General features: G+C 41.8%; 2 protein-coding genes across 4 annotated transcripts in view; both read left to right on the forward strand.

Annotated features, from left to right (window-relative positions):
- The window catches only part of ANKRD12 (ankyrin repeat domain 12), a 59412-nt gene extending 57170 nt beyond the window's left edge, over positions 1-2242 (forward strand). For both annotated transcript variants that reach the window (XM_056483653.1, XM_056483654.1), the window contains 2 exons: positions 558-653; positions 977-2242. In XM_056483653.1, the coding sequence (XP_056339628.1) occupies positions 558-653; positions 977-1162 (282 nt within the window). In that variant the 3' untranslated portion in view covers positions 1163-2242. The remainder of the gene's footprint in view (positions 1-557; positions 654-976) is intronic.
- Positions 2243-4258: 2016 nt separating this feature from the next.
- On the forward strand, positions 4259-26786 carry TWSG1 (twisted gastrulation BMP signaling modulator 1). Of its 2 annotated transcripts, none has more exons than XM_056483665.1 (5): positions 4259-4403; positions 6307-6434; positions 13279-13378; positions 16584-16850; positions 24333-26786. In XM_056483665.1, exons 1-5 carry the CDS (start codon positions 4259-4261, stop codon positions 24512-24514), a joined length of 822 nt encoding a protein of 273 aa, XP_056339640.1. In that variant the 3' UTR covers positions 24515-26786. The 2 variants fall into 2 exon arrangements, with proteins under 2 accessions (XP_056339640.1, XP_056339641.1); XM_056483666.1 differs by lacking the exon at positions 4259-4403 and adding an exon at positions 4592-4865 and having other exon boundaries at positions 6269-6434.
- Positions 26787-27025: the final 239 nt, after the last annotated feature.

Here is a 27025-nt window from a genome sequence, read left to right on the forward strand (position 1 = left end):
TTAAAAAAAACCAAAAAGACAACTATTTCATTAAGCATGATGTAAGACAGGTCTGCTCAATTTTTTTAATCTCCTTTTGGGGATTGTAATGGCAAAAATATTTTTTAAATTGCATTCAATACTTGTGTAGTCAGTTAAATCAGGCTGTTTAAGTTTTCCTTTATTAAAGTTTTTGCTGTTCCCTGAGGGATATTGATTTGATTTTTTATAGAATTTTAAAGAGAAGAAAGAGACACAGTAGTTTTTGTGGAAGGATCTGCCTTTTATTAGTTAAGACTTTAGGGTATAAATCTTTATGCCTCCCACTCTAAATTTCAAAACCAGAGCACAGTAAATAGCTTGAGGGAATCTGAAAACACCCATTTTTAGTGAGTAGCTGGCTTACAGTGGAAGTGTTGGTCAACATTTATATGCCTTTATACTTTGAATCTTTTTTTTCCATGGGAAGCAGTATTTGTGGGATTGTTTATTGTTTATGTCCCACAGAGTAGGTTCTGTGTTTTAAAGTATGTTTAAGATTGAATCATTATGTTTGATTAATTTTTTTTTTTTTGCAGACTGATGACAGCAAAACATCGGTGAGGGATCGATTTAATGCAAGACAGTTCATGTCATGGCTGCAGGATGTTGATGACAAGTTTGACAAATTAAAGGTACACTCCTTGGTTTTTCCACTTGAAATAAAAAAACAAACGAAAATTAATGTCATTATGAAGATGAGATGAATAAACAGCAGATTTTTGTGCAGTATCATGGGCTTTTGTGGAGGCAGCACGAAGGAAGGTCTATCAGTATAGAAAAAACTAACTTTTGTTGCTGTGTAGTGTAATGGAATATTTTGTAAATTTCTAAATACATACTGAGGGAATTATTTACAATCACCAGAGAGGCTCCTAGAGATATTTCCTGTGTTCAAACTTGTTGCAGTTGTATTTTTTCAAATATTTCAATAACTTGTTTCTTGATTTTAAACCAGACGTGCCTTTTGATGAGGCAGCAGCACGAAGCAGCAGCACTGAACGCAGTGCAGAGACTGGAGTGGCAGCTGAAACTGCAAGAGCTTGATCCTGCTACATACAAATCTATCAGCATTTATGAAATTCAGGAGTTTTATGTTCCTCTTGTTGATGTTAATGATGACTTTGAATTGACACCCATATGACAACCAGTCTGGCTTGCCCCTCCCCGTGGACAGCTAGAGACTGAGGTGCAGTGATGCACAAAGGTATTTTTCTTTTGAGACAGAGCACTTAATTCTGTGGAATACTACCTTTCTCAGTAATTCAGGTGTTTCTACAGAGAAGTGTGGCACAGACACTTGTTCAGACACAGAAGATGGATGCTAACTTCAAATTCAGATTCCCTGTAACTGCTGTTATCTGTATTTTAAAATTGCCTGTAGCTTTAGAGCTTGTTGCTGAAAAGTATGACAAAAACCTGGTGAGTTTACAGCGCTGGAAGCTGTTAATAACTAAAACATCCACCAAAAAGCAAATGATACTTAAAATCTGCTATAAAGCTTTGTATTATGAAACTTCAGTAACAGTTGAACTCCCACAGAAAAATGAAGAAAGCCTGTGGAAGAAAGTGGAAGACTTGGAGGAAAATAATCAGTCTTATTATGTTTTGTAAATTACTGTACAGATTTCTTTTTGGAAAAAGATGTAATATTGTCTTCATTTTTAAATAATTTATTTTATACATATTGTGCAAATGTAAATAGTCTTGTAATTAATGTTCAAACCTGTATAAAATAGATATTTTAACTGTAAAACTGTTTTTGTCTAATGTTTTATTGGACCAAAGTTGTCGTTTTTATTAAGTGTAGTGTGTTCCTGGTTGGCAGTTCCTCTTTGTATGGCATGCGTTTGATTTAGCTGCTTGTTTCATCACCATAACTGTAAAAGGATTGAACTGTATTGCATGCTCCACAGGACTCTGAACTCCTTCCCTTCAATAACTGATACCTAAACTGTTGTAATATGTACAAAATCATACTTCATGTTAGTCTGCTGTTGTAATGCCATACCTATGACTTCCTATACTGAAAATATTTTTGTGTAAAACAAAAAAACCCTTTTGCTCTTATATGGTGGTCTCGTAATAGAGCCTATTTTTTCCAACAAAATGCCTTTGAATTAAAATTCTTAAATTGTATATTGTCTATTTTAATATTAATCTATGGAAGGGATATGTAAATAGTTGTAAATATAATACTTAATAAATTTTATTGGTCATGTTATTAGTTGAATTTCTTAATATCAGAACACTTGATACATCAAACCTTAGCATTCCTGGAATATATAAGAAGACTCAGTGGAAAAGTTAAACTATCCATGTTGTGAAATTTAATGCTTTTTTATTCTTAGTACTGTTAATGAGCAGACATTTAATTATTTATTAGTAGGAGGTTACAGATATTCATGAAAAAGATTTGTTACCCTCCGGGCCATAAATTATTCAAGAGTGCTTGGGATCTGATGTCTGTGAAATTATTTCTGAAGGAAATGAGGCTTGGACAGGACAGCTGGTTACTCAGAATAAGAGATTTAAAATCCTTGGTTTGAACTGATTTTTAATGACTAGGTGAGCTACCACAGAGAATTTATTCCTTGTGCTTGTGTGAATGTCCAGGGGGCATTTCCTGGGGCAGAGGGCAAACAGGCAGTGAACAAGACTCTCTGGATAGCAGGCTCCTTCCATCTGCACATCACTGCTAGTAGAACAAATAGTAATTCAAGCACAGTAAACCCAATTAATATGCAGTTCCTGCCCTATAACTTTTTTTTTTCACTTTTGTGAGGTACCTGTGGAAGGAGAAGTTGTTCCTGCTTTTATTACAGGAATATCTTCCTGGCCTCATTCAGAATTGAAACTATTGAGGAAGAAGCAAATTTCTTCTCAAAGTTAAATAATCTTCTGAACATAGCTGTAAAATCTTAACATACTGCAGAAATCTGTATTATCTGCTTGAAAAGATGAGGAAAAATGGACAAAGCTGCAAGGTGTTAACTAGTAAGTGGGTACAAGTTACTTCTATGAGATACTACAGTAGTAAAAAGTAACAGACATGACTGGAAGTGGCAGAAATATGAGACCGGAGTAATTAAGAGGCTAGCAAAAAGAACAGAAAAGAAACTGGGTTGCAGGAATCTTGGCTGTGTTAGAAAAGAAGTGTGTGACAAAAATACTTGGTATGCAGGAGACAAGAAAAAATATTTTGGCACTATCTTGTAAAAAGATCTGAAGACAGATGTTTCTTAGCATTAGCCTGTGTCTTCTTTATAATGAGAAACGATTTCCTAGTATCAGGGTCTGTGCAATAGTTTTTACAATCGCGGCTTCTTCCTAAGTTTTATTGCTCCAAATGTTTCAATCGGATAGATAATGATCTCTTGGCTTCTCTGATTTGAATCCAGGGTTAGTTCCGGTGTTTTTCTTTTTCCGCGAGCTTACTTTGTGGGACGATACCTCATGTGTTGTTTAAGGACACCGGGTTTGGATTTCCCTCAACAGAGTGGCAGGAACTGGGAAGAAAGGATGAGACGAAATACGGTATTAACTCGATGGCGTGATGGCCCTATTTCCCCTCGCCAGGGTCTAGCTGCCTCCTGCGAAGCCCGAGTAAGTTTCTGGGTACCCAGTCAGGATCCTCTTGTTTTTCTTCTAGGGACCAAACTTGTTCCCTTGGTCTCCCGGAGCCTGGCACGTGGGAGGATAAAGCCGCCGCCCAGCAGTGTTTAGGGGTCCTGGGAGAGGCGGTCCGGAAGGCTAGGATCCCTTTCCCGTGCAGGCGGCCCCTGCCCTCCCCGGGCACCTGCAGCTCCTCAGCCTTCGGGGAAGCTCATCGCGTTCCCCGCTGGCTCTTCCAGCGGCGCTGCCCCCCGGTTCCTTTTCTCCCAGCTCTCCCGGCACGGCATTGCTGGGCCGGCCGCCCTGTGCTCCCCGCAGCCCCGCTCCTCCCGCCCCGGCTTCCCCGGGCTGCCCTTCCTGCCCGCAGAACCCCCGAGTGTCTCCCTGCTCGCACTCGGGCTGAGGGGGATATTCCCTCTTCCTCCCCTGAGGAAGCCCCTCTGGAGGCAGTGGCCCGGCCGTGTCCCGTCCCGTCCCGCTAGGCACGGTCCGGCGGCAGCTCCCACCCCTCAGCCCTTCCTCCTCCTTCTCCTCCTCGCGGCCCGCTCCGCGCAGCCGCCGCCCGCCGGGGCGGAGGGTCCCGGGGGGAGGGTCCCGGCGCCTGACGGTGCCCCGAGGCGGGGCGATGATGCGAGGCCGCCGCCTCCGCGCTGCCTGCGGCCGAGGGGGGAGCAGTGGGACGAGGCGCGGGGTTGCTGCCGCCGCCGTCGCCGCCTCCGGAGCAGCGAGAGCCGCCGGCGGAGCGCGGGGTGCCCGGCCCGGGGCCGCCGGTGAGCGCCGCGGGGAGAGCGGGTGGGGGGCGCAGGGATGGAGCCGGTGCCCGGCCAGGAGGAGGCGGCGGAGCCGCGGCTGCTTCTTTGTGGCAAGAAAGTTTCGGTGCGGCTCGGCTCGGCGCGGCCGCCCCGCTGCCTGCGTGCCTGCCGGGGGAGGAGGAGGAGGAGACCCGCTCCCCGTGCGGGCCCCGCCTGCCCCGGGCCACTTCGGCGAGGGGTGTTCTCCCACATCGCCCTCCCTGTCACCGGCCTCCCGGCCCCTGGCAGTGCCATCTTTGGGGCCCGGGCCTCTCGGGAGCTGCGGCGGGTCGATCGGCCGGAGCGGGTTTTGGGGTGTTTTCCCCCGCGGGAGCGATGCTGAGCCGGTGCCGCCGGCGTGGGCTGTGGGAGAGGAGAGCGGCGGGCCGGGGTCCTGCTCCGGGGGGACGCCACGCCGGATAAAAGCCTGGGAAAGCAGCGGTCGGTGGCTATGAACGGGAGTGGCGGGGGGAGGCCGGGAGGGGCGCCCCCTCATGAGGGGCAGCCCCGCGGCCGGGCCGGGCCGCAGGGAGCCCGGATCGCTCCCCTCGCAGGCACCGTGCTCGCCTCGGCTCCCGGCCCGGGATGCGGCTCCCGCCGGGTCCGGCCGGCAGCCGGGGCTCTGAGGGGAGCGCTCCGGGCTCCGGAGAGCGGGGAGGGGGAGCGCTGAGGGAAGGGATCCCGCGTTCTCCGTGCGTGCCCCCGGGCCGTGCAGAGGGGTCTCCCCAGCCCTGCTGGGTACCGATGGCGGCGTGCCCAGCACAGCCAGATTCCGAGGCATTTAACAACCATTGTGAGAAGGACTAATCGGTCGCAGACTTTCCATGTCCAGATCGTGCCTTCTTTACCACTTTGCTCATTGAGGGTGTTGGGTTTTGTAGTTCATAAAACAGAAAAACATTTCTAGATACCAAAAGAAAGCAATCTACTGCTCCATTAGCATTCTTTCTCTCTTAGGAGAACAATACAGGCTCACTGTAAGCTTGCCCAAACATGGGCTGCCTTTTATTATATATTGGTACAGTGCCTGGTGCAATAGATCCTCTTTTGGCCGGGTTCATACGCAAACACCAGTAAAAACTGAGCGGCACCCTGCTAATCGTGATATATTTATTGCAAATACCACCTGCCGACAGGCTGGGTTTTCACAAAGGGAGAAAGGTGGAATGCTTTGAACAAACCCGGATCCCCTGTGTGTTTGATGTAGCAGATGCTTGTCGTCTCTGGTTGACCTCAGACACTTGCTTGGCTCTTGGAAGTTCTGTTGTTCAAAGTGTCTGGTGCTATTTTTTTTTTTTTTTAATGTTGTTGTCTATATATTTTTAAAAAGAAGTTAAGAACTTTGTGTTTGGGTTGAAAGCTTGTGTGACATCTAAGAGTCCATGCGAAACAGCTGCTTGTCTGCATTAAAGATTAAAGGACAACTTATCTTGTTGTCAAACGCTGCTGTATGACCTTGGTCCTACAGACCTGTGTGTACCTTAGCCTGAGGAGATACTACACAAAACCCATGTGTCTACTTTGGGCGTTTACAAGACTAGATCTCCTTTGGTGCGTTTTCTCATCCGAGGCATTTTTTTATCATCGCTGCTTATAGGATGTCATATTTGATACTGCAAACTTGAGATTGCTCATCTCAAGTTTATTGCAGCTTTAATCCAAAGGTGCAATAGCAGAAGGCTTTGTATAAACATGTTAGCTGGAGGAGGAGGGGTTGGGTTTTTGAATTTTGAATTTGAATTTTTTAAAAAATGTTTGTATTATTGAAGGAATTGCAAGAGAGGAATGGAATAGAATTTAACTTGTGTTCCAATAGCCTGTTCAGTCGCTGGTTCTTGTTTCAGTGCTGGTTGAAGTCCTTGTGAAAATTGCTCACCTGCAGGAAACATGAGGTCACAGTACATCACAGCTCCCACGTTGACTGTCCTTCTGTTCCTGCTGTGGATCCCACCATCAACAGGCTGCAACAAGGCTCTCTGTGCCAGCGACGTCAGCAAGTGCCTGATACAGGTACGAGTCCTGTGCCCTCTGTCTGCTTTGCAGTGTTCAAAAACCTTGAAACGATACAAATAATAATACTGGTATTTTGTGTTAAGTAGTGTCCCTTTAGATAGGTTGATTTGGTCTCCTACCCGTGTAAGTGCAGATTAGCAACCGTTTTCTAGACAAAGAAGACCAGGTGCATATTTATATGGGCATGTTTCTTTTTTTTTAATTGAAACTTTTTCAAGCCAAAGATTATGTCTGTCTGAGATGTCCCCCTTAACTTTTAATTTGTCCAGTTCCTTAAATCTCAAGCAGAGGATCGGAAGTTGACACCTGATGCTCTCTGTTATACTGGGTTTGTACAGTAAATTAAAAGATGCCTAAAAACCAGCCCAAGTACTTATGAGCTGAACTGGTGGGAAATGGATGTTAAATTCAGATGTTTTTACTTACTCCCTGTCTGTACAGTGAAAGATACAGAGTGAGACCACTCTCTTAGTGAAACTTCTTAGAGCAGGAGTTAAGAGGTGTGGTGTGCAGCAGAATGAAAGCAAAATTTCTAGCAAAACAACATGCAGTTCTGGTAGCTTGTATTTTTTTTCATAATGGTAAACAGAGCATGCTTCTTGTCTCCAGACTGAAAAAGGAGGCATCATGTGGTCAGCTGCAGCTTCTTTAAAAGTAACTGTTTCCTGCTGACTCTTTGTAGATTGCAAATGCAATAACAGAGAGCACCAACATCATAAGGCAGTAACATGCGTGCTTACTGTAAATGCATGGTCACTGCCTGAAAGAGTCATCTCTTTCAGAGAAGTGGCCTCAAGCATTTCCATGTTTACTTCATTTTGTTGCCTTCTGTTTAAAATTTGTCTGGGTTGCAAATAAAAACACTTGCCAGATTCACAAATCCATCCTGTGGAAGGAAGACTGACTGTAGGCTGAACCATCTTCTTTCTGGGTTCTGCATTACCTTTGCTTTAAATGTAAAAAAAAGAAATTGCTGCTTCTTCCAGCCCCACCACAGTCTTTGGAGTTGTTAAATAGGGGTGCAAGAATGAGGTTTCTGATTTTTACCTTTTCAAACAGAACTCCAGTAGTTTTGCTGGCACGTTGGACATTGTGCACTGTGACAAACTGATGCACTTATAAGCCCCTTCTCTAATTGTGGCATTGGATGTACGTGGCACTTAAATAGTAAATCCAGTGGTACAGATTTGTTCATTCAGCAGAAAGTTGTTGGTCCGGGTGCTGGATTTGAGTCCAGGAAGCTGTTGGTCTGCTGCTTGTTTTTCTGTAAGCAAAGGGGAGAACAGGGAAGATGTCTCCTTTTCTGGTGCCACTGATAGAATCCACCATCTATGAAAGAACAGATATCTCCTCCTTGAGTAATCATCTCTTATCGAGTCAAGCTGGAGACAGCAAGCATTTAAACTTTATTTTTGTGGGCTAGTCTGAATAGAGCACAGCCCAGTAGGGGTGGAGTTAATGCTACTGGAGTCCTTACTCAGCTGGCAATAAATGGCTGAGGTTCAGCAGTGGGAAATGGCTCATACAGCTGTGCTTTCCTTGGACTATGTTGGCATCTCTGTAGCAAGACAGCCCTGTGCATGCAGAGAAGCCACTGAACTGCTTTGCTTGTGGTAGGTATGTTCTCTCTCTCTTTGTACAGGTGATGTGGAGTCCCTTTTTAATTCATTTCCTGAAATCAAAATCATATGCAATTCTCTGAGACCCTAAAGTAGCTTAGGCTGTGAGTTGTGTGCAGTTGCAGGGGAATTACACTGTTCGTTTCCACCATCTGGCTGCTGCCTTCCTGCACATGGGCCTGACTTACCAGTCAGTATTCATTCTTTATAGAAGAACAGATCAGGTCAGACTAGTCTGATTGTGGATAGGAAGTATCCTAAAACTTTGACTTAAAGCAATTGTCATCTTTCTTTTTGGCTTTTTCGTTTGTTGTGGCAGAAGTGCTGCACTGGTGTATGAAATGCATATTCTTTCCTGGATAGGTATGCAAGTAGAGTATATCCATGTAGTTTTTTTCCCCTCTAAACTCTTCTGGAGAATTCTGAATTTAAAAATAAAATACCATGTTGAGGGAGGTTGCTTGACTATCGCATGACATTTTTCCCTCACCGACTCTTACTGCTGTTCAAGTTTGGTGAAATCTGTATCTTGAAGCCAAGATAATGTCACTGGGAGACAACTGAGGGAGCAAACAGATTGTGAATGTTTGTCATCTGCATCTGTGTGCAGAAAGCGAGGCTGCCTGTCCTGAAGGCAAAGAGACAAGAGACCTGCTCTCTCAAAAAGCATATGGTTAACATAAATATTTTTGCCAGCATGGCTAGAAGTCAGTACAGTCATTGCTGCCACTCCTTAGGAGCTGCTCTGCTTAAGGGTGGTCCCTGCATAAATATTTATTTTGTTAGATCCAGAACAGTGCATGAGATCAACAACTCACATGGATTCAGCTTTCCCTTTGCATCTTGAGCTCTAGCTTCATTGGTGCTCCTCTTTTTTCCATAAGCAAAGGCCTGTAAGAAAATAGCTTGAGGCATCTCTACATAATCTCAGCCTTTGCTAAGAAGCTTTGTGACTTCCTGTAGTTGTTGAGAGAGTTGTGGGTAAGACTTGGGAGTGTAGAGAGTGAGTCCACAAAATTAGTCCCCTCCAAGGCTCTGGCCATAGCTCCTCCCCCTGTCCCTGGGACTGGGGAATAGGAGTCCATGAGCCGTGCATTCCAGGTGGAGCCCTGGGTGCACACAGAGCATGTGCTGCAGTGTTTATTGCAGCACATCTGCTGTCGACTTGGCCGTGTGGGTTGTTTTGATGTTTCCATGTGTGGAGGAGATGAAAAGGCCAGGCTGGGTGGAGGGGAGGCACATATTGTGTCCTTGCAGCATGGAGGAAATCCTTGAAGGCAGAAACCTCGAGGATGAGACATTCCCACAATTGTTCCTAGCAAACGGGTTTGAGGCAAGTCCCAGGTTGGCTCTTGAGGTGCAGCGCTCCCGGCAGGAATCAGGCTTGGGAGGAATGTTGGTGTTGAGCTGGAAGCTGAGCTTTGCTGCCTCATCTGCAACACTGCTTTAAACTGTTGCTCTGCATAGGAAATAAATGCTGTTACAATTCAGGCATGGTTTTATAATCCTTCTAAAGAGAGATTGTTTTGTGAATAAAACAGGATTTTCTCTTCCGACCTTTACAGACCTGCAGCCACCTCAGCTGGTGTGATATCATTCCAATTAAAATATCTTTTCATGTCTTTTTTTGCCTCCTGTTCATCTTGTGTACAAGCTTGTCAGCCTGAAAGGATTTCCAAGACATTTTAGCCCTGTGGTATGAAATAAATGCCACTCCTTAACTTCAGGGCTTCAGCATCTAAAAATTACTTCCAGTCTGTGTGTTGTAGCTGCAGTACATAACCCAGTTGGGTTAACAAAACAGTTCTGGTTGGTTCACTTCCAGGAGATTTTCTGTTATTAAACTGTTCTAGGAAAAAAGCTCTCTTTCTTTCACTCCCCCTTCCAGTTTGCAGAGAGGTTTCCAATGCCTTCAGGTCCTGCTTCTTCCTGCACCAAGAAAATACTTTCTGGAATTTCAAGAAAACTTTGGAAAAAACTCAGATATTAAATATCTTCCAAACATTTTTGTTTGCTCTCTGGAGCAGGAGTATCTTTATTGTACAAACATGCCTACTTCCTATTTAATACTGTATTTTTAAACTGTGAGGCTTATTTCTTGCCTAGCAAAATACATTCTCCAATTCACCTTCAGTAGTTCAGCTTGGGAAGTTGCCAAGTTGACTTATGAGTAATATTTTCTTCCACTGACGCCTCACCACCCCCAGCTATCAACAAGGAACGTTCCTTATTCTGCCTTCCTTCACCCACGTCTCATGTAAGCATTCTTTTAAAAAGATGTATCCTGTACCAGTATCCAGTGTGGATGAGTCAGGCAGGAGAACTAAAAACATGGTTAAGGAAACCATGGATGTGCAAAGAGATATATGGGAAAAAAATGCAGTTATTGTCCTGAAGTGGCAGAAGACCAATTAATTAGGTTGTTCTTCCTTCCTTCTTCCTCCAACTTTAAAATAAAGAAATAATAATTCAAACAAACAAACAAAAAACCAAACAGCAACCAAAAGAACCCCTAAAATATTGCATTGCTCATAAGCCCTTCCTGTAAAAACAGACTTGTTACAATACAGATGGGTGTAATGATGCTGTCCCCAAGTCAGTGCTTACACACATAGATGCTAAGCAGAATTTTTTTAACAGATTGCAAGTGTAGAATTTAAGGTTACATTTAATTCTATGAGAATACTCGTCCATAAAACTGAAACAGCTTTAGTTTAGTGAACTTTCTGGCTTCTATTCATGTATTACATGTAATAGTTTAGTGAGAATTGCCTCCTTCCACATGATGGCCTGTTGGTGGCTTTAAAATGTAGAAGTTTTTTACCTGGTTTTACTGTTGAAGAATAAATTGGATATTTTTAATGCTAATATGTGTTAATATTATTCTCTGGCCAAATAACAGTACTCGTAGTTATTTTTAAAATTGTTTTTTTCAGGCTTTTTTTATTCTAAAGGCTGACAAAATCTGTTTATCAAATGGTAAGATAAATATTTTAGAAATGCATCATTAATTCAAATAAGTCATCTTTCTAAGTTTGTGGTGTCTCCTCTTATGGAAAAATTTACATATTTTGTTAATCAGCCTGTTTTTCATCTTTTACTTGGAAAGAGCACAGTTTGTATGGAAACAGTGATAGGTGCCATTCATAAGTTTTGAGGATGTAAAAGTAATAAATCTTAGTAGTTTTCCACTGTGTAAGTAAAAATTCATTACTTATGAGGGCTGCCTATTGCAGAAATGTGTGTGGAGCAGGGGTTCCCTCTCAATCAGTCAGCAGGCCAAACAGGTCACAGTAAACTCTGCAGGCCACAGTATCTCTCACCATTTTGTATCACAAGCAGTAGTTGGTGAATTTTGTTTCTTTGCTGGATTCAAGACGACTTGTGATCTGGGATGATGTGGATGGAAAAAATAAGGAATCACTGGATTTATACTGCATTAGTACATTGTAGCTTGTCTGCAGCACATTCAAGGGTTTCTTCAGTGTTAGTCCAGATCGGGAGCCTTGCAGCTCCCGTCCCCAAACAGATTTTGATCTGGCCTCCATATATGAGGTGCACTCCTTGATCTTCTGTGTGCCCACGTGAGTTGGTGTGAGTGAGGGGTGGCCTCTGTGCAGCTCAGCAGGCTGTGGATATTTGCAGTTGCCACTTTTGCAGAGTAAAGAGAGAACAGGAGTCATACACAATCAGGTGCAAAACTGTACCTTGCCTTGCCTTGCAAACGTGCTCCTGACATTTGGTATAAAAATGCCTCCTTTCTCCCCTACCTTGTGCTTCTTAACAATAGCAAGCAAAGAATTATTTAAAAAGTGGAATTTTACCCCATGAGCTTCTTCCCAGGGTGCTTCAGAAAGAAACCTCTCTTTGCAGGTGACATTGGTGCCTGCCTGTAAAGAGAGGTGTCCCTGACCCAGCTGGGCTGGAACCATGGGTGGAGACTCCAGGATAGGAGAATTTCAAACCAAACCACCTTCCTGCCCTTCTCTCCTGTCCATGAGCATCTCCTGCAGTGTGTGTCCTCTCTGCCTCTGGATAATGGGATCAAAGAGATGGGATGGGCATCATCTTCTCCCTGTCTGGTGTGTAACAGCTTTGCCAGGGGTGGAAAGATCCAGTGGTCAGTGTTTCCAGTAATGGGATTTTGTTTTCTCCCCAGTTGTGTGTAATGTGATAGTTAGACAGACGTCATCAAAACCAAATTCTTAGACTGGACAACCAAAGGGACTTCCTGGCTTGTCTGTGTTTTGCTCAAGGCTGTGAATTATTGTCATGTAGCCACAGTCTTTTGGCCAAACCGGAATTACTAGTATGGATTTGAGTTAGAGGGAAGGAGACCGCCTGGTCTCCTTCATCCATGTAGGCTTTTTCCATGCTTTGAGGTCTGCAAGTGTGTATCTCCAGCAGGACTGCTAAACCAGTGCTTTTGAGTTCAGGTAGTAAGAAAAGAAATATTTGTCTTCACGCTTCAATGCCTTTTCCATCTTTTTAGGTTATTAATGGCTAAAGAAAAATATGTATATAGAAGTCTTGTAGGCATCCCAAGGTGTCAGTTTGGAAGGACGAAGCATAGGGTTCTTTTCATAATAGCAAAAATGAATCATCTACACCTGTGGCAGGTGGGAGTGGGGGGAAATCTGGTCACTAATGTTGCAAACAGAGAGCAACGTGTAACAAATGCTTGGAGATGCAGAAAATCTTGCAGTCAGAGGACTTAAATAGGCAAGTTCCTCTTAGAATCCAGAGATAGGTGTGATGGCAGACATCATGCATGTCTTGAGTGGGCACATGTGGCTTTTAGTAGCTTTCTTTTTTAGCTAAATTATAATGTACAGTCACTATTTCTATATAAAGAAGCATCCTTCTCCAAGTTTCCAGTTGTGATGGGAAAAACATTCAAAGAACTTGTAGATTTAGGCTTGCACATGCACAGAAGTGCACACACCTTTCCCATGAATAGGTTTTTTTGTCTTTTAAATGGTTGCTTCAGATTTCTCTTCAGAATGTCACCTTTAAGAAAAAAAAAGCAAACTTTCAAAAGATGATTTTGTAAACTTGGATCAGTTTTTGGCTGGAGTTGTTTCACCGTTTACTCACTGTATAAGTGTACTAAGCTTTTTTAATGCCCTAATTTGAGTTGTGGCTTGAGGAAAAATCACTCTGCTGTGTAGTTATTTTACATCTGGGATTGCTGCAGTGTAATGAGTGTCTGTTGATTCTAGGAGCTGTGTCAGTGCCGCCCTGGGGAAGGGAACTGTTCCTGCTGTAAGGAGTGTATGCTCTGCCTGGGCACACTTTGGGATGAGTGCTGTGACTGTGTTGGTAAGTTTTCATTTTTGGGGGGACTTCTGGCTTTTTTTACATTGCTTTCTCCTGCCACATGATGAGTTCACAGTCTTAAAATAGAAGTAAAACACTGGGACAGAATCTGTGCTTTAAGCATCTTACAGTTCATTGTGTGGATACGGAATAAATTACTGTGGAGACCCAAACATCTGAAGGCTGTGTCTGCTCTTTGGAGCTGGGGATGGCAGTAGTCCAGGTATTGCTTGTTAAATGTCATCATAGCTGATTATTAATTTTGTCTCTCAAACACAAAACTCCTGTTTGAATTACCACATTGGAGAAACTCCACAGTGGGGGTTTTTGTGGGTTTGGATGCTGTGTGAAGGCTTCTGTCTGTAAAGGGTGCATTGACAGGTACAGCACGGGGACACCTTTAGGATTGAGTTGGGACTACTACTAAATATGCATGTCCCAGTGCTTCCACTGTTCTTTTATTTACAAAAAGAGCTCTTTGTGAAGAGTAAGAAAGAAGCAGACAAGGTCTTACTGTAGGACTAGATGACAGTCTTAAAAAGAACCCATTGCTGCTGACAGGTGGTGTTCAGAATGCCCAGGTCTTTGTGAGCAAGTGCTGTAAGCTGAACCTGCTTAAGGAGGTTGCATTCTCGTTCTGTTTCTTGTTTTATATGTAACAAAAGCTTCATCTTCCTGTGGTTGTTGTAAGTCTCCCTGTGCTGCCATCCAAAATCCTGGCGTCCGTGAAGGGGGATGCATCTTGAGTGTTGTGCCTGCTCTCAGCTTTTCTAGGTCAGTTTTCTCTGAATTCATGAAGGTGATTAGTGTCAAAATGCCAATTTTCAGTGCGGGTTATTTCCATAGCTTAGAATCATTATCTGCTGTAGGAAGCAAGGCATAGTGTACTGATCTCTATGGAGAGGAAGAATCTACCTCTTGGGATTGTGAAGTCCACACATGAGCTTCTTTTCATAAATCTGCAGGTGACTCACTGTTCTGCAGGTTTTTCCCATAGTGTTTTCCAGGAGAGGAGTTAAAAATGTTTCAGATTCAGTTTCCCAGTACTGAGCTAAAACTTCTAAACTTCTAAAACTTCTACTGATGGTTCTTTGGGTGCCTCAGACGTTTTTGGATTCTATGGCATGGTCCTATTCTCTTCAGTGTAGGATCATCCTTGCTGTAGCCTTATTCAAATGAGGAAACAGGAATACATGCCATACCTGACTCCCTAGACAGTTCTTTGCTGATACCTGAGCTGATATTTAAGTTTCTTTATAAATTGATCACATCTAATGTAAAAGCAGACAGATTGTTGTGTCTTACAGATCATGTCTGCCTTGAGGTCAGGAATATACCTCCTGTCCTCCACCACTAACTGTACTGGTGCATTTTCTTTTTAACCAAAGCAGTTATTTTGTAATATTTACTATATAAAAATATTATTATAATTCAAATGCTTTTAAAAACAGTAAGAGTGAAGGATCTTTGTGGATGAGCATTTACCCATTAGAGGCCCACTGGTTTCTGTTTCACAACGTTAATGCAATGACATCAACTAAAACATACGTCCCTTGATGTATCTGTACAAAACTCTTTGTACAGATACTCCTGGTTTGTTATCTTCCTAGCTGATTTTCATGTGGTCATCCTTTATTGCAATTGTATGGTTAATTCAGTGCTTGTTAAAGTATCATTAATATTAGTGCTTTTTAAATTGTGGTAAGAAAGGTATAGAAATTTAATTAAAGCTGTGAATGTAAAAAGGTCCATGATGAACAAACCTAATTGAGAGAAAAAATCAAAAATCATTTACAGTAGGATGTTTGTGTAAGTGGAATTAATTTTTAGTATGACCCAATGCTGTTTGGAAAAGAAGCTTTTTTTTTTTTCCTACTCTGTACTTGGCTCACCTTTTTATAGGAGCAGACTGTCGTGGAGTGTTCCTATTACCAAATGCTGGTAATGCTAACCACTTGCTTAAGATTTTCTAGATCTCATACTAATCACCATGGACAAACTTCCCTCTGCTTTGTTCACTATGGAAATCCATCTATTTAGGTTGAGAAGATTATGGGTTTGTATAAGGCTCTAGTTAAACACAATTATTTGTGAAGCTGGAGTCCTAGTGGATCTACAGGGCAGGTAGTACTTTTCTGGTTGTGTGAGGCAGGTAGACTTTCATGTCTCATATCACTTTTATACTTCGGGAATTGGTGTGCTTTGCAGCTGTAGCTGTCTAAACCTGTGTCTGTGAAACTACCCAAAATTATATCCAGATGTACATGAGGAAAATGGATTTGCCTTTCTCTTGGCAGGTGACTTCTAACAGTGTTTTATGGCTCCTGAGTTTAAAATACCTATGCAGATACAAATTTTCTTTTTAATCTTGGTAGTTTCCATGGATTTGACTTAAATTGAAATGCCCTTCATTGTTAGTAATAAATGTTAGTGTTTAAATGGTTAACAAAAAACTGGCACCGGCATTGCATATCACAAAAATATTTTGTAGGAATTGGCAGAGTGAAAACAGATTACAGGGTTTCGAAAAAGATACTGCCAAAGATGTTGAAAAATAAGGAAGAGCAAACCTAGAAATGAGGATTTTGCCTGTTGTGGCCCCTCCAGCTAAGTAGCAAAATGAGGTTCATCTTGGCTGTCTTTACACAAGTAAAGTAATTCAGACTCATGCTCTGTCCTGATAGTGATCTTTCCATCTCTGGCAAATGACTAAAAAGATCTAGTGCTCTGCTGCAGCAGGTGAGATGGAATACTTGAATTGTGATCAAAAGTTTCACGTTCCTCAGACTTATGAAGATACTCCCTTTGTTCAGTCCTAATCTTGCATTCCAGGTTTATGCTCCTATTGATTATATTGTGCTTTCTCTCTTCTCCCAGGGAAAACAAATCTTCCACTTAACCTTTCATTTTCTAAGCTGTAATGCTAATACTGAAAGGGAAGCAAAGTTCTCTTTAGATGAAGGTTTTCTTCAGTCACAGGTGTGTTTTGTAGGAGACTGAGCTATCCAAAACCTGCTGTTATAGAAAGCTTGTCCTGCTATATTTGATAGCACTTCTGCTATTGGGCTGAGGAGTGGGATCGATATGAAAGAGTTCTGCTCTGTTCAGCAAAAAAAAGAAGCCATTTTAATTTTCTAAATATTCTTGTCGGTGTCAAGAAGAAGGGCTTAGGGAGTTCTGTATAATTTTCTGTTTCCTTCCTCTGCAGGTATGTGCAATCCTCGCAATTACAGTGACACACCTCCAACATCCAAGAGCACTGTCGAGGAGTTGCATGAACCAATTCCTTCTCTTTTTCGGGCACTGACAGAAGGGGATACTCAGCTGAACTGGAATATTGTTTCCTTCCCTGTGGCAGAAGAACTGTCACACCATGAGAACCTTGTCTCCTTTTTAGAAACAGTGAACCAGCCACAGCATCAGAATGTCTCTGTTCCAAACAACAATGTCCACACGCCTTACTCCAGTGACAAAGGTAATGAATGTAGTGTCTAAATCCCTAGCATTTCCTCTTGTCTCTTCCAGGAGCCTTCTTGGTGCATAGACTATGCTTCTCTGTGCTTGCTTCTTCTTTTCCTGTAAGAATGTATGAAAGGTTCAGCCTAATTTTGAGCATGACATAACAGAAGGAGTGAGGCAAAGGTGTTGAGGAACATGGAAGATGGTGTTAAAATGACTGATGTTCTTAGGAGACACTGAACCACGTGAGTTTATCTCTATAATTACTCCTGTGGCATGAAGCAGTTTGTTCATGTTGTTTCATGTGCACTGGCATGGTGTGCTCTCTGACCTAGAAACAGTTACCTGTAGCTTAGGAGACAGGAGAGACCAGAAACTGAATCCAAATCATGTATCTGTGCAGAGGAAGGCAACTGAAAAATGGCTTAAGAGGTCTGAGAAAACCATGTGCCATAAGCACTTATATCTGTAACAGTTGTTTATTTCTTTCATCTGAGCTGGAGTAACTTGAAATCTTTAGAGGTTTTATATGAAATCCAGGATTAATAGTAAATCTAAGCAAGATTAGAAGGATTGATGAAGGAAGGATATGTGACAGACTGTCTTCAAAATAAATAACTTGGTGGTAGGGGTTCAATTACAGGTTAATTCCTCCTATTTTATATTAAATTTTTTATATTCTTACCTTAGTTTAGACGAGAGACTTCAGCATACTGTTTGCTGTGGGGGGAGGGAGGATGAGATGTTGGAGGTAATGTTAATAGTGGTATAAAGAAAATATTCTGTTTCTTGGTTTCCATACTGAACCTGAAACATTTTTCCCTGCAAATCATTACGTCAGACTTTAAAGAATCTCATAAACAGTTCATCATGAAATTGCTGCTTAATATGGGAAAAAGAGCATCTGATTTATTTTATTAGTGCAATTAATGCTTTGCTTCCCTCCCAACATACACTTTAAATATTCTCACCCCATATGTTGCTGTTGTGATGGCCCTTTTATCTTATCAATAAAAGATACCCTAATTGATGGACATGCTGCTTTTCCATACCAGTGTGAACCATTGACCTAGTTGTGTTTCTGAGTAGGACTGCTGCTGATTAAATGGAATCGTAATGGCAACTTTTCTAATTTCCTTTGGCTAAGGCACATTAGAAAAATAAATTAATTCCAGAACTAGGAAACCAGATGGGCAGAAAACATCTCATTCATATGTCTTTGATGTTATTAAAATGCTTGCTTGCTGTTATGAGAATAATGTACAAAGCCATGTAAAATGGAAAGCCACAAAAAGCCCTGTGTGCAAAGACTACAGTACTTACAGTTATAAATTAAACTCAGGGAAAAAAAAATTATGTTTAGTGCAGCCTTGAATATATCCCACTGTACCTAGGTACTGCAACCCAGATGGCTGTTCCCTGACAGTCCTTTACTACCGTACCAACAGGATGGGCTAATGATAGTTTTGGATTAAACTTGGAATTTCAATTGCATCTCAAGGGTGTGGAGCAGTTTTGAGTTCAACAACACAGACAAATACATAACACTGCCATTTTTTCTTAGTCAAAAGTCTCCTTAATTTCTTTTACTAGGAACATATTAGAGATTAGGTTGAGAGAGCTCTTACTGGAATGATGACAGTCCAAAAACAACAGTTTTATTTGGAAATAGTTACTAAATGCCACTGGCTTTCAGGCCTCAGCAGACACTTAAAGCAGAAATAAATGTCAGAACTGTTCTTGTAATCACTGGCTATGCCTTCTTCATCTTAGCGACCAGTGAAGAACTGGAAAAGATAGAAAATTACTTTCCACATCCTATTCCTATACTTTTAAGTATCTAAATACGTAAGCCAGCCAAAGAGTCTTTTTTCTCGGACATAATATAGATAACTTTGTAGTGCTCTGCTTTCTCAAAAGTCATATTAAATTTTGCTTATAATAAACATTGATGATTTGAGCATTGAGAACAGAGGAGGTGGAAAGAAAAATTAGCGTCTGGGCTTGGTCAGTTGATTTTTATTGTGGTGGAAGCTGGGGAATAGTGTTGGATGTTGTGTGAGCCATGGGTAGCACTGTTTCTAATACTGTTTTGCTGAGCTCATTGGGGAAGCCATAATCAAAAGGTGGAGGGGTAGTAGGCTGGGACTGAAGAGCCTTGTGAGCATGGGCACAGTGAGGTAGCTGAGGAAGTTCCTGATGGCTTCTGCCCATATACAGTTCAGTCACACAATCAGGTCACTGCTTTAACAAGCTGGCAAATGTTAGAGCCACTGAAAGAGAGAAGGTCTGTGACTGTGAATGTGTGTGCTCAGTGGCAGTGAACACAAGCATAGCCTGCAGTGGGAAAAACAGACCATGTCTTTACCCTTTCCTTCTCCCCAAAAATGCTGCTAGGCTTGAGGGCAGGTCTTGCAAGTGCAGGTATCCCTAAGATGACTCGCTAAGTAGTTGTCTTCGGGACTGTGACAATCAGGGATTTTGAAAGACTATTCATGTGAGCAGGAACAGATGACTTTTTTGTTTTTTTTACATGCTGTGCCTCCTCCATTTTGTGGTTCTTCTGTGGTTCCTTGCATGCTTCCCTGCAACATGGTGTGCTGGCAGCAGCCGATGGCATGGCCCGTAATGGGAGAGGGGCTAATGAGAAGTAGGTTTCGTAGGGGGCAGTGGTCTCTGTGCTGTCTTCTGGAATACATTCCAAAATTTGGAAATGCTCTGTTTACAAATACCCCTTGTCACGCAGTGTAACACAGCTCTGATTTTAGCTTTGCTGCGCGTTCTCGCAGGGATCGCCGTTAAGCTGGCCCAGGGTGCCAGACTTGCTTGATGCAGTTCTGGGTGGGTGCCAGGAAAAGCAGCACCAGCCACGGGAGCTACGAGCTTTGTGCCTGAGTGGCGTGGAGCCACCGCCAGGGAGGGCGTCTCTGGATCCGGGAGGAGGTGGGGTGCGGTGGGATAACGCATTCCTTTCTCGCCCCAGCCTACTCTGAACCCAGCCGCCAGACCTTGGACTTGCCCGTTATTTTGCTAATGAGTGTCTTCCCTTTCCTCCTGTGAAATGACTTGTAATGTTTTAGCTGCCAAAGTTATGCATGCGCTGCTGGAGCTGCTGTAGTTCTTTGTATCAGTTGTTTCTGGCACTTGATCCTCTACTTCAGAAAGGATTGCGATGGTTATTAATCTGGACCTACATTTGTACTTCATTCTCTTTGCTTTACTTCTAGCTGATACCCTCAGAACTCTGAACTGTGAGTTCAGAGGTTTAAATAAGCTTAGTTGTTTCAGATGATGACAGGATGTTGGCGAGAGGGTGAGGGGAACTAGATAATTTTTTGGCAATTGATAAAACAAAATCTTGTTGTAGTTAAGGGTTTCTGACTTGCACTGCTTGGTGACACAGGGGATGGTGTCTGCTCTGCAATTCTGCTCCCCTCCAGTGCAACAGGGAGAGGAGAGTTAGAATTCCACTGAAGAGACATCTATCTCTGTAGGTAGTCTAGGAAGGTTTTTTTTAAAAACATTTCTTTTTATAAATAGATTGACATAAAATTGACTTGTCTAAAAGTAGTAGATTATGCAAAATTGATTGTCCATAGTCAGTTGCAGATTAATCTCCTTGTTCTTGTTTTCCCCTCTTCTCACTACTGCACTAGGCTAGTGTTTTTCCAACAGAAGGGGGTTGGAACTAGATAATCTTTAAGGTCCCTTCCAACACAGGCCATTCTGTGATAAAATGGTATGACTGTTGGATGGACAGTTACCTTTTTAAAGAACTTTTGGAGCTACCAATAAACTGGCCAGCAGACAGCTGAAGTTACATAGCACATTTAACTTCAAAGATCCCGTACAGCAAATTATCATTAACTGGGAAGATTCTCTGAGTTGCTAAATTATTTCATATTACACCAATACAGATAGTTTTATAGCAAAGCCTGGTAGTTTCTTCTGTTCATTTCTAATTTAGAATTGGTTGTTGTTTCTCCTGCTTTTTCACTGAGTATGAAGTGTGAGGGGGAAAAAGGTGAGAAATTAGTGTTCCAGGAGAAAAAGTTTACTGCTGCATCCTTCTCTCTCCCTGCATCTGCAGTCTGTGGTCCTTAGTGTGTGAAAATTGTCAAAATGCAAATGAGAAAGCTGTTACTGCACTAAGTAATATTTTTTTATCTACACTGAGGAAGCCAAGTGATGACTCTGTAATTCGGTTTGTGAAACAGTTTAAGTACTCTCCCAGATCCCAGCTGAGCCTGTAGGTATGTGTTTTGTTCCCCTATGTAACTCTCTCTCTGCAGTCTATAGAGCAGGATTTAGTGCTTGAGTGGAGGAAGGAACTTTCCTGCTTTCAGTAATTCAGCCTCTACATGAGCACAGAGACATTGCTGAGGAGGGGACCAGGAGTGCCCTGTAACATACAAAAAGTGCACCCTGGACAATCTGACTTGTTCGGGCCTGGCAAGTCTTTCAGTGAGCAAGACATCGGAAACAATTTAGTAACATCTACATGAAGCATGTCCTCCAGCTGCTTACAAGAGCTACTTGGGACCAGATGGATCTACTGCTGGCTCTGGCCTGCCACATGCAGTCTGCTCTCTACCCTTTGCAGTATTTTTGTGCTAATCATCAAGAACCTAATCCTCTTGACTTGTGTGCAGGTAGAAGTAAACTTTCTTCTCCACTCTCCAGTCAGTCAAGATTAATGTCTGTGGTTGTTGCTGCCACCATAATAAGGTTGAATTTTGGCTTTGGTCCTGGGAGAGTGATTCAGGAGACCAGTCTCTGCAGTCTCAGAGGAGCTGACTGATACTGCCTAGTTTTGCCAGAGTTACAGGCACCTTTACTGGGAGAGGTGTCTCCCTGTTCAATGTCATCCATCTTTACATCCTATAAATCACAGGCTCTCCTTTCTGAGGAAGTTTATTTCATTTCTGCAGGCATTAGCTGATGAACTGGTGGCTTCACCAGGACTTGTGAAGCAGTACAAATGCTGCTGAGGCTGTCAGAGTTGAGGTTAACATGAAGGTGAGCACAGATGTCTCCTTACACAGAAGGGACTGGAAATTCTCTGGTGTGAAGACAGTCTGTAAGTGCTGGGAGCAGTTAGCACACCTCAGCCTTCCCATCAACTTCCCTGAGCTACCTTAGGCTTTCCTTCGTGTGTTGACAGTTGGAGTGCCATGATTAGCAGTTAGTGGGCACTTCTGGCAACCCCTTGAATGGTTGCTTCCTTTAAAGAGCTTTTTCACTCCAATCTGGAGATAGTCATGAATCATTTTGTGTTCTCAGGCTTATCCAGAGACTAAGTCAGTTGGCTGAAGATGGCCTCCCAAAAGGTGATTTTGCAGGAAAAAATCTTTCTAGATTAGGTAGGATTGCCTGTTTTGATGCAGAGGCTCTGTGCCTCCAGCTAACACCTTCTAAGACTATGTATGGAATTTAAGATCAAAATGAATGTAGTAACACTTCAGTAGAAAACTACTAAAAAGGTATCAAAGGACTGAATAGAGATTAAGCAAAAGGATATAAAGAGTTCAACAGAGGTTTCTGTAAGGTTCTTGTCCTTGAACCCCAGCACTGACTTGGTTGACTGATGGGACATGAGAATACTGCCTGGAGACTTGCTTCTACTTTCTCATCCCTACCCTTCCACTAAAAACTTCCTGGAGGAGTGAAGGTCTATCTCGGCCTTCTGGGAATGGATGGTGTGTGCTTCTTCTTGAGACTATGACAATCTGAGCTTTCTGTCACTGGTGATGAAATGTTGCCAAGTCCTTGTGAATTCCCCATAAAAGTTGGAGGTGCTGTCTGGCCTCTGAATGCCTTCTTGCCTTTGAGGCTGTGGTGGCTGCATCTCCCTACTGCTTCTCAGCTTTGGCTGAGCACTTTAGGGGTATACCTATTACTCTGCACATGGTACCATAGCATACACTTCTGTTCAGCTCTTTCCTCTTCCTCTCTGTGAATCAAACATCCTTACTGAAGCTGTAGATGTGTTGGTTGTTTTCAGGTAGAGGTTTTGTTCTTTAAGAACTCTATTCCTCTGCTTTCTGTGCCTCAGGATATATTATAAAGGCTTATAGAAGTGCTAAGAATGGGACAGGACTTACACAGCCACAGTGCAGTTTTTTGATGTTCCCAGTAGTACTTCAGGTACTGCAACATATTTTGGACAATAGCAGCTTTACTTGCAGCACAGCTTTTCTGGCAGCAGAAACAGCTTCTGCTCTGAGTCTGCCTCTCCTGCCCAAGATCCCTGTTGCCTGTTGCGCTGTATATGGTGTCTGCAAGGCACGTACATCAGTTTGGAGCCTGATCAATGCAATGAATGCTCTGTTGCTTTCAGTGGGCTGGCAGCACATCCTCTGACCTTCTTGCAGCTGTTTTGGTAGTAGCAAAATAATTTGACAGTGGTCAAAATTGGTCATTAAAAAAAAACCAAACCAATCCCACTGTCTTGATTTACTATTTAAATTTGGATTAGTTTTTTCTAAGCCACATTGAAATGTAGACCAGTGGTTTTCTCTTAGGTGCACCATGACTAGTAACAGGCTAGAAAGCCCTTTGACATCTCCTGCTCACAAGTTGGTCTGATGTGCATAAGGGAGACACTGCTGTTTGCAGACAGCTGCCAGTTGTGCATTCCCCAGAGTGTGTCAGGTTATGCTCTGGGTAAATGTCGTGTAATCATGGTCCTTTGGAGGATGAACAAAGTTTTAAGGTATCATCACTTGGTCAGTACAGAAGAAAGATGGTGGAATCTGCCAGCTTGGAGAATTGGAAGTGGACAGTGGAAGGGGGGTGGGGTGGGGGGGATGGTTTTATTTTATAGCTGTCATAAATGCCTTAGCTCCATTTTGATAGACACCAAACTTCATGGCATTTCAAGTAATTGCATGGGTACTTGAAGCATGAAATCAACACTTAGGCAGAAGGGGTTTCTTAAGATTAGTAGTAAAGCTGGTGATTGTTAAAGAAAAGGAAGAAAAAAGTGTGTAGTTTTGTCCTGATGAAAAAAGCATTCTCTAGGTGTGTGATTTAATCTGGTTGAAGATTATTGTGGAGTTTGGGGTGGGGGGGAGAAAGAAACATTTACATCCAAATAAGTGGGTTTTCATGGTTTTTTAAAGTAACTTCTCTAACCTGAAGTTTTTTGTGGTAGCATATTACCTTCAGAGGACACATTCCTGCTTGCAATTTTGGCATAGCTCATCCTTACACTCTCATAACTGGGGGACAAAACTCAAAAACATTCTTGCCTGTGAATATAGAAGTAAATTAATCCAGAAGGAAATCAGACAACAGGTTGAGTTGTAGATGCTGAAAAATTGAAGTTCCTAGATTTTGCCTTGGCTCTCTGCTTCTACTGTCACCTTTTTTTCTTATGCCTCATAGTCCTGTCGGTTTGCAATCATACTTCTAAAGCTGCTCATGTAATTAATTTCTAACTAAAGTTTAAAAACTTTAAGACCTTTTAAACCAATTTTTCCCCCTCTTGGTTTAGAACACATGTGTACTGTGGTGTATTTTGATGACTGCATGTCAATACATCAGTGCAAGATCTCTTGCGAGTCCATGGGAGCTTCCAAATACCGATGGTTTCACAACGCCTGCTGCGAGTGTATTGGGCCAGAATGCATCGACTACGGCAGTAAAACTGTCAAATGCATGAACTGCATGTTCTGAAGCAGGAAAACTGTAATCAGCAATTCTGAGGCCAAAGTAATCTCTCTCGGTTAAAGAGACTGGGATTGCAAATACTGCATTTTGGTGGAGTGCCTGCTGGTTGCAATTAAATGTACCTGGAAAAGAGGATGTATAAAATCAGAGAACTTTTTTTGGGTTTTTTTTTTTTCATTTTTGTTTAAATTCATGTAAGCAAGGCTAACTAGTAGATGTTTAAACACTATGTTTTAAACTTATTTTTCTTTATTTCTGCTCAGATGGTACAGTCATGTTCATTGCTATTCTGATTGTTTTCCTTTGATTTGAAAGTATTGGCTATACTGGTTTTCAAAACATAATACTCTATCTTGTAGTTTAGAGTAGGGAAACTTTTAGAATATGTAATGAGATTTCCATTATCTAAATTCAACAAATAAATAAATGGCTGCTAGGTTGGAGGAAGGGTGTATATTGTTTAGGGGCTGGGTTTTTAGGATTTTGCTTCTGGTTTTGTTTTTTAACTTTATTACCTTCCAGGTTTTGAGGTTAGCTTTTTGTTGTGGAAGTGTATTTGGAGAAAAATAAAAATTCATGCTTCCTCTTCAGGTTCAAACTATGGGCTGTCATGGATGAAATCCTAACTTCTTAGAAGGGCTGCCCAGCAAAACACAATGAATGGGACACTTTTCCTCCAAGTTTCATTTGCCCTGCTCTCTTTTCATTAGGGCCTATGATGTATAATTTATGTGTTACACAGAATAATCTTTTCAATCTTCTCTTAGATCCCAAAATAAAGCTGTTAAGTGCAGTTGCATTTCCCACCTTTTGCACTGTTCTCTAGGGTTATTACACCCTGTACATTTAGTCTAGTAAAGGGAACATGAAAGGCTATGATGGATTTAATGACTAAAGGAATAAGGAATGAAATTACAGGAACAAGCAAGCGGTACAGGTCTGAGCAGCTGGCAGCAAACATGTTCCCATTTAGTAATTTCCTGTGAATATTTATTCCAAAACATTTTTCTTATTATTAAATTTCTTTTTTTCCCCCCTCATAAATTTTTATCAATGAAGAAGGGAATATGTGTCTGCAAAGGCAAAGTTAAAGTGTTTTGAGTTTGGAACATTGTCCATTTTTCTAAGTAAGAGTTTTTATGTGTTGACAGTTACATAGCAGTTACTATGACCCATTTAAGGGCTCCACAGATAATGGTACTAAGTACAAGAATAAAGTGTATGAGTAGTTAATGATCCACTTTTTGTATTTATAATAATGTGGGTTTTAACTCCTTGAAACTCCTCAGTCTAGAGGGATTAAACTGTTTTCTAGTTACACCTGTCTATCTGTACCATGTACAAATGAAAGCAGTCATATTACATTTATTTTGTTGAAAAATTTGCCTGAATGTTTTTAATTTTTTTTTCTCATGATACAGTTCTTTCAATAAGATGAAATAATAATAATAATAATAATGATAATAATAAAAGAAAAAGCTACTCTTGTTAAATAATGTTACTTTCTTCACTGTCCCTTTCAGCTAAAAAGATGTTCTTGAAAGATGAATGTTATTATTTTGAACTAGTGGTTAATGGAATGTCTTCATACTTTAAACTTACAGTTAAATGATAAAAGATCATAGACAAGAATAGAAAAACTTAGGTCATAATGGAGGAGTTCTTCTTCCTATATTTTACAATTCATGTTACATTTTCTTCTGCTAGAATTTCTTAAAATGAATGGAGGGGAAGAATAAGTTAGAGTATCTGTGACTGTTTGTAGCTGGAGGATGATGCATCAACGTTCCTGACCGAGACAGGAGACACATAGCAATCAAGCAAGCAGGAGGTCACTAGCATCCTCGGATTTTTGCAGTCTTAAATTATTGGAAATACGAGGGTAGCCCAGAATCTTCTTGGGGGAGGAACAGGGCTGATGTTTCTGGTCAGACACCTGCTGCCCCATGGATCTGTGACACTGTCTCCATTTACATCCTCAGAATTTCACTGTGAGGTCAAATCAAAGGGGGGAGGGAGGGATGGGGGAGTGGCCTAACAGGTGTCCAGGAAATGCTGTGGGGAATGGCATAAAAATGTAAACACATTATTGTCTGTAGTGGCCTGAGAGAAGGTAGTGCACACCTTCTGGGGCTTGCCTTACTTTTTGTAATTCCTGATGCTGTCTAGAGTTTGCTGAAAGTGTTGTGTGTACACAAATGTCATGCAGCAACACCCATTGTATTTTATGATGATGAGTGTTTTAAGAGGTATTTTAATAAAAAGACATTACTGGTTCTTGTGTTTTTCTTTCTCAAGAGTTTCTCAGGGAAACGTTACCAGGAAGCATATTATAAAAGTTAATGATCTAGATGGACACAATAATACAGAGAATTAACTCTCCAGCAATTTTTTTCTTACCTAAAAGTGTTGCTTTGAAGTATTTTTCTGTACATAAATGATTAGTACTCAGAATGTTCTTTCTGCAAAACCTAACCATTTTAGAAAGTTTTTTATTTAGTCTTATTAATTTTGCAG

The sequence above is a fragment of the Oenanthe melanoleuca genome, chromosome 2 (genome assembly GCF_029582105.1).
Source record: "Oenanthe melanoleuca isolate GR-GAL-2019-014 chromosome 2, OMel1.0, whole genome shotgun sequence".
In the NCBI taxonomy this organism is placed as follows: Eukaryota; Metazoa; Chordata; class Aves; order Passeriformes; family Muscicapidae; genus Oenanthe; species Oenanthe melanoleuca.

What these genes read in the sequence shown, in the direction of transcription:
- TWSG1 (XM_056483665.1), top strand. Translation starts at nt 4,259, where the DNA reads ATGATGCGAGGCCGCCGCCTCCGCGCTGCCTGCGGCCGAGGGGGGAGC. An exon ending in TCAGCAAGTGCCTGATACAG is followed by an intron (nt 6,435 to 13,278) that starts GTACGAGTCCTG and finishes TGTTGATTCTAG; the next exon opens with GAGCTGTGTCAGTGCCGCCC. An exon ending in TGAGTGCTGTGACTGTGTTG is followed by an intron (nt 13,379 to 16,583) that starts GTAAGTTTTCAT and finishes CTTCCTCTGCAG; the next exon opens with GTATGTGCAATCCTCGCAAT.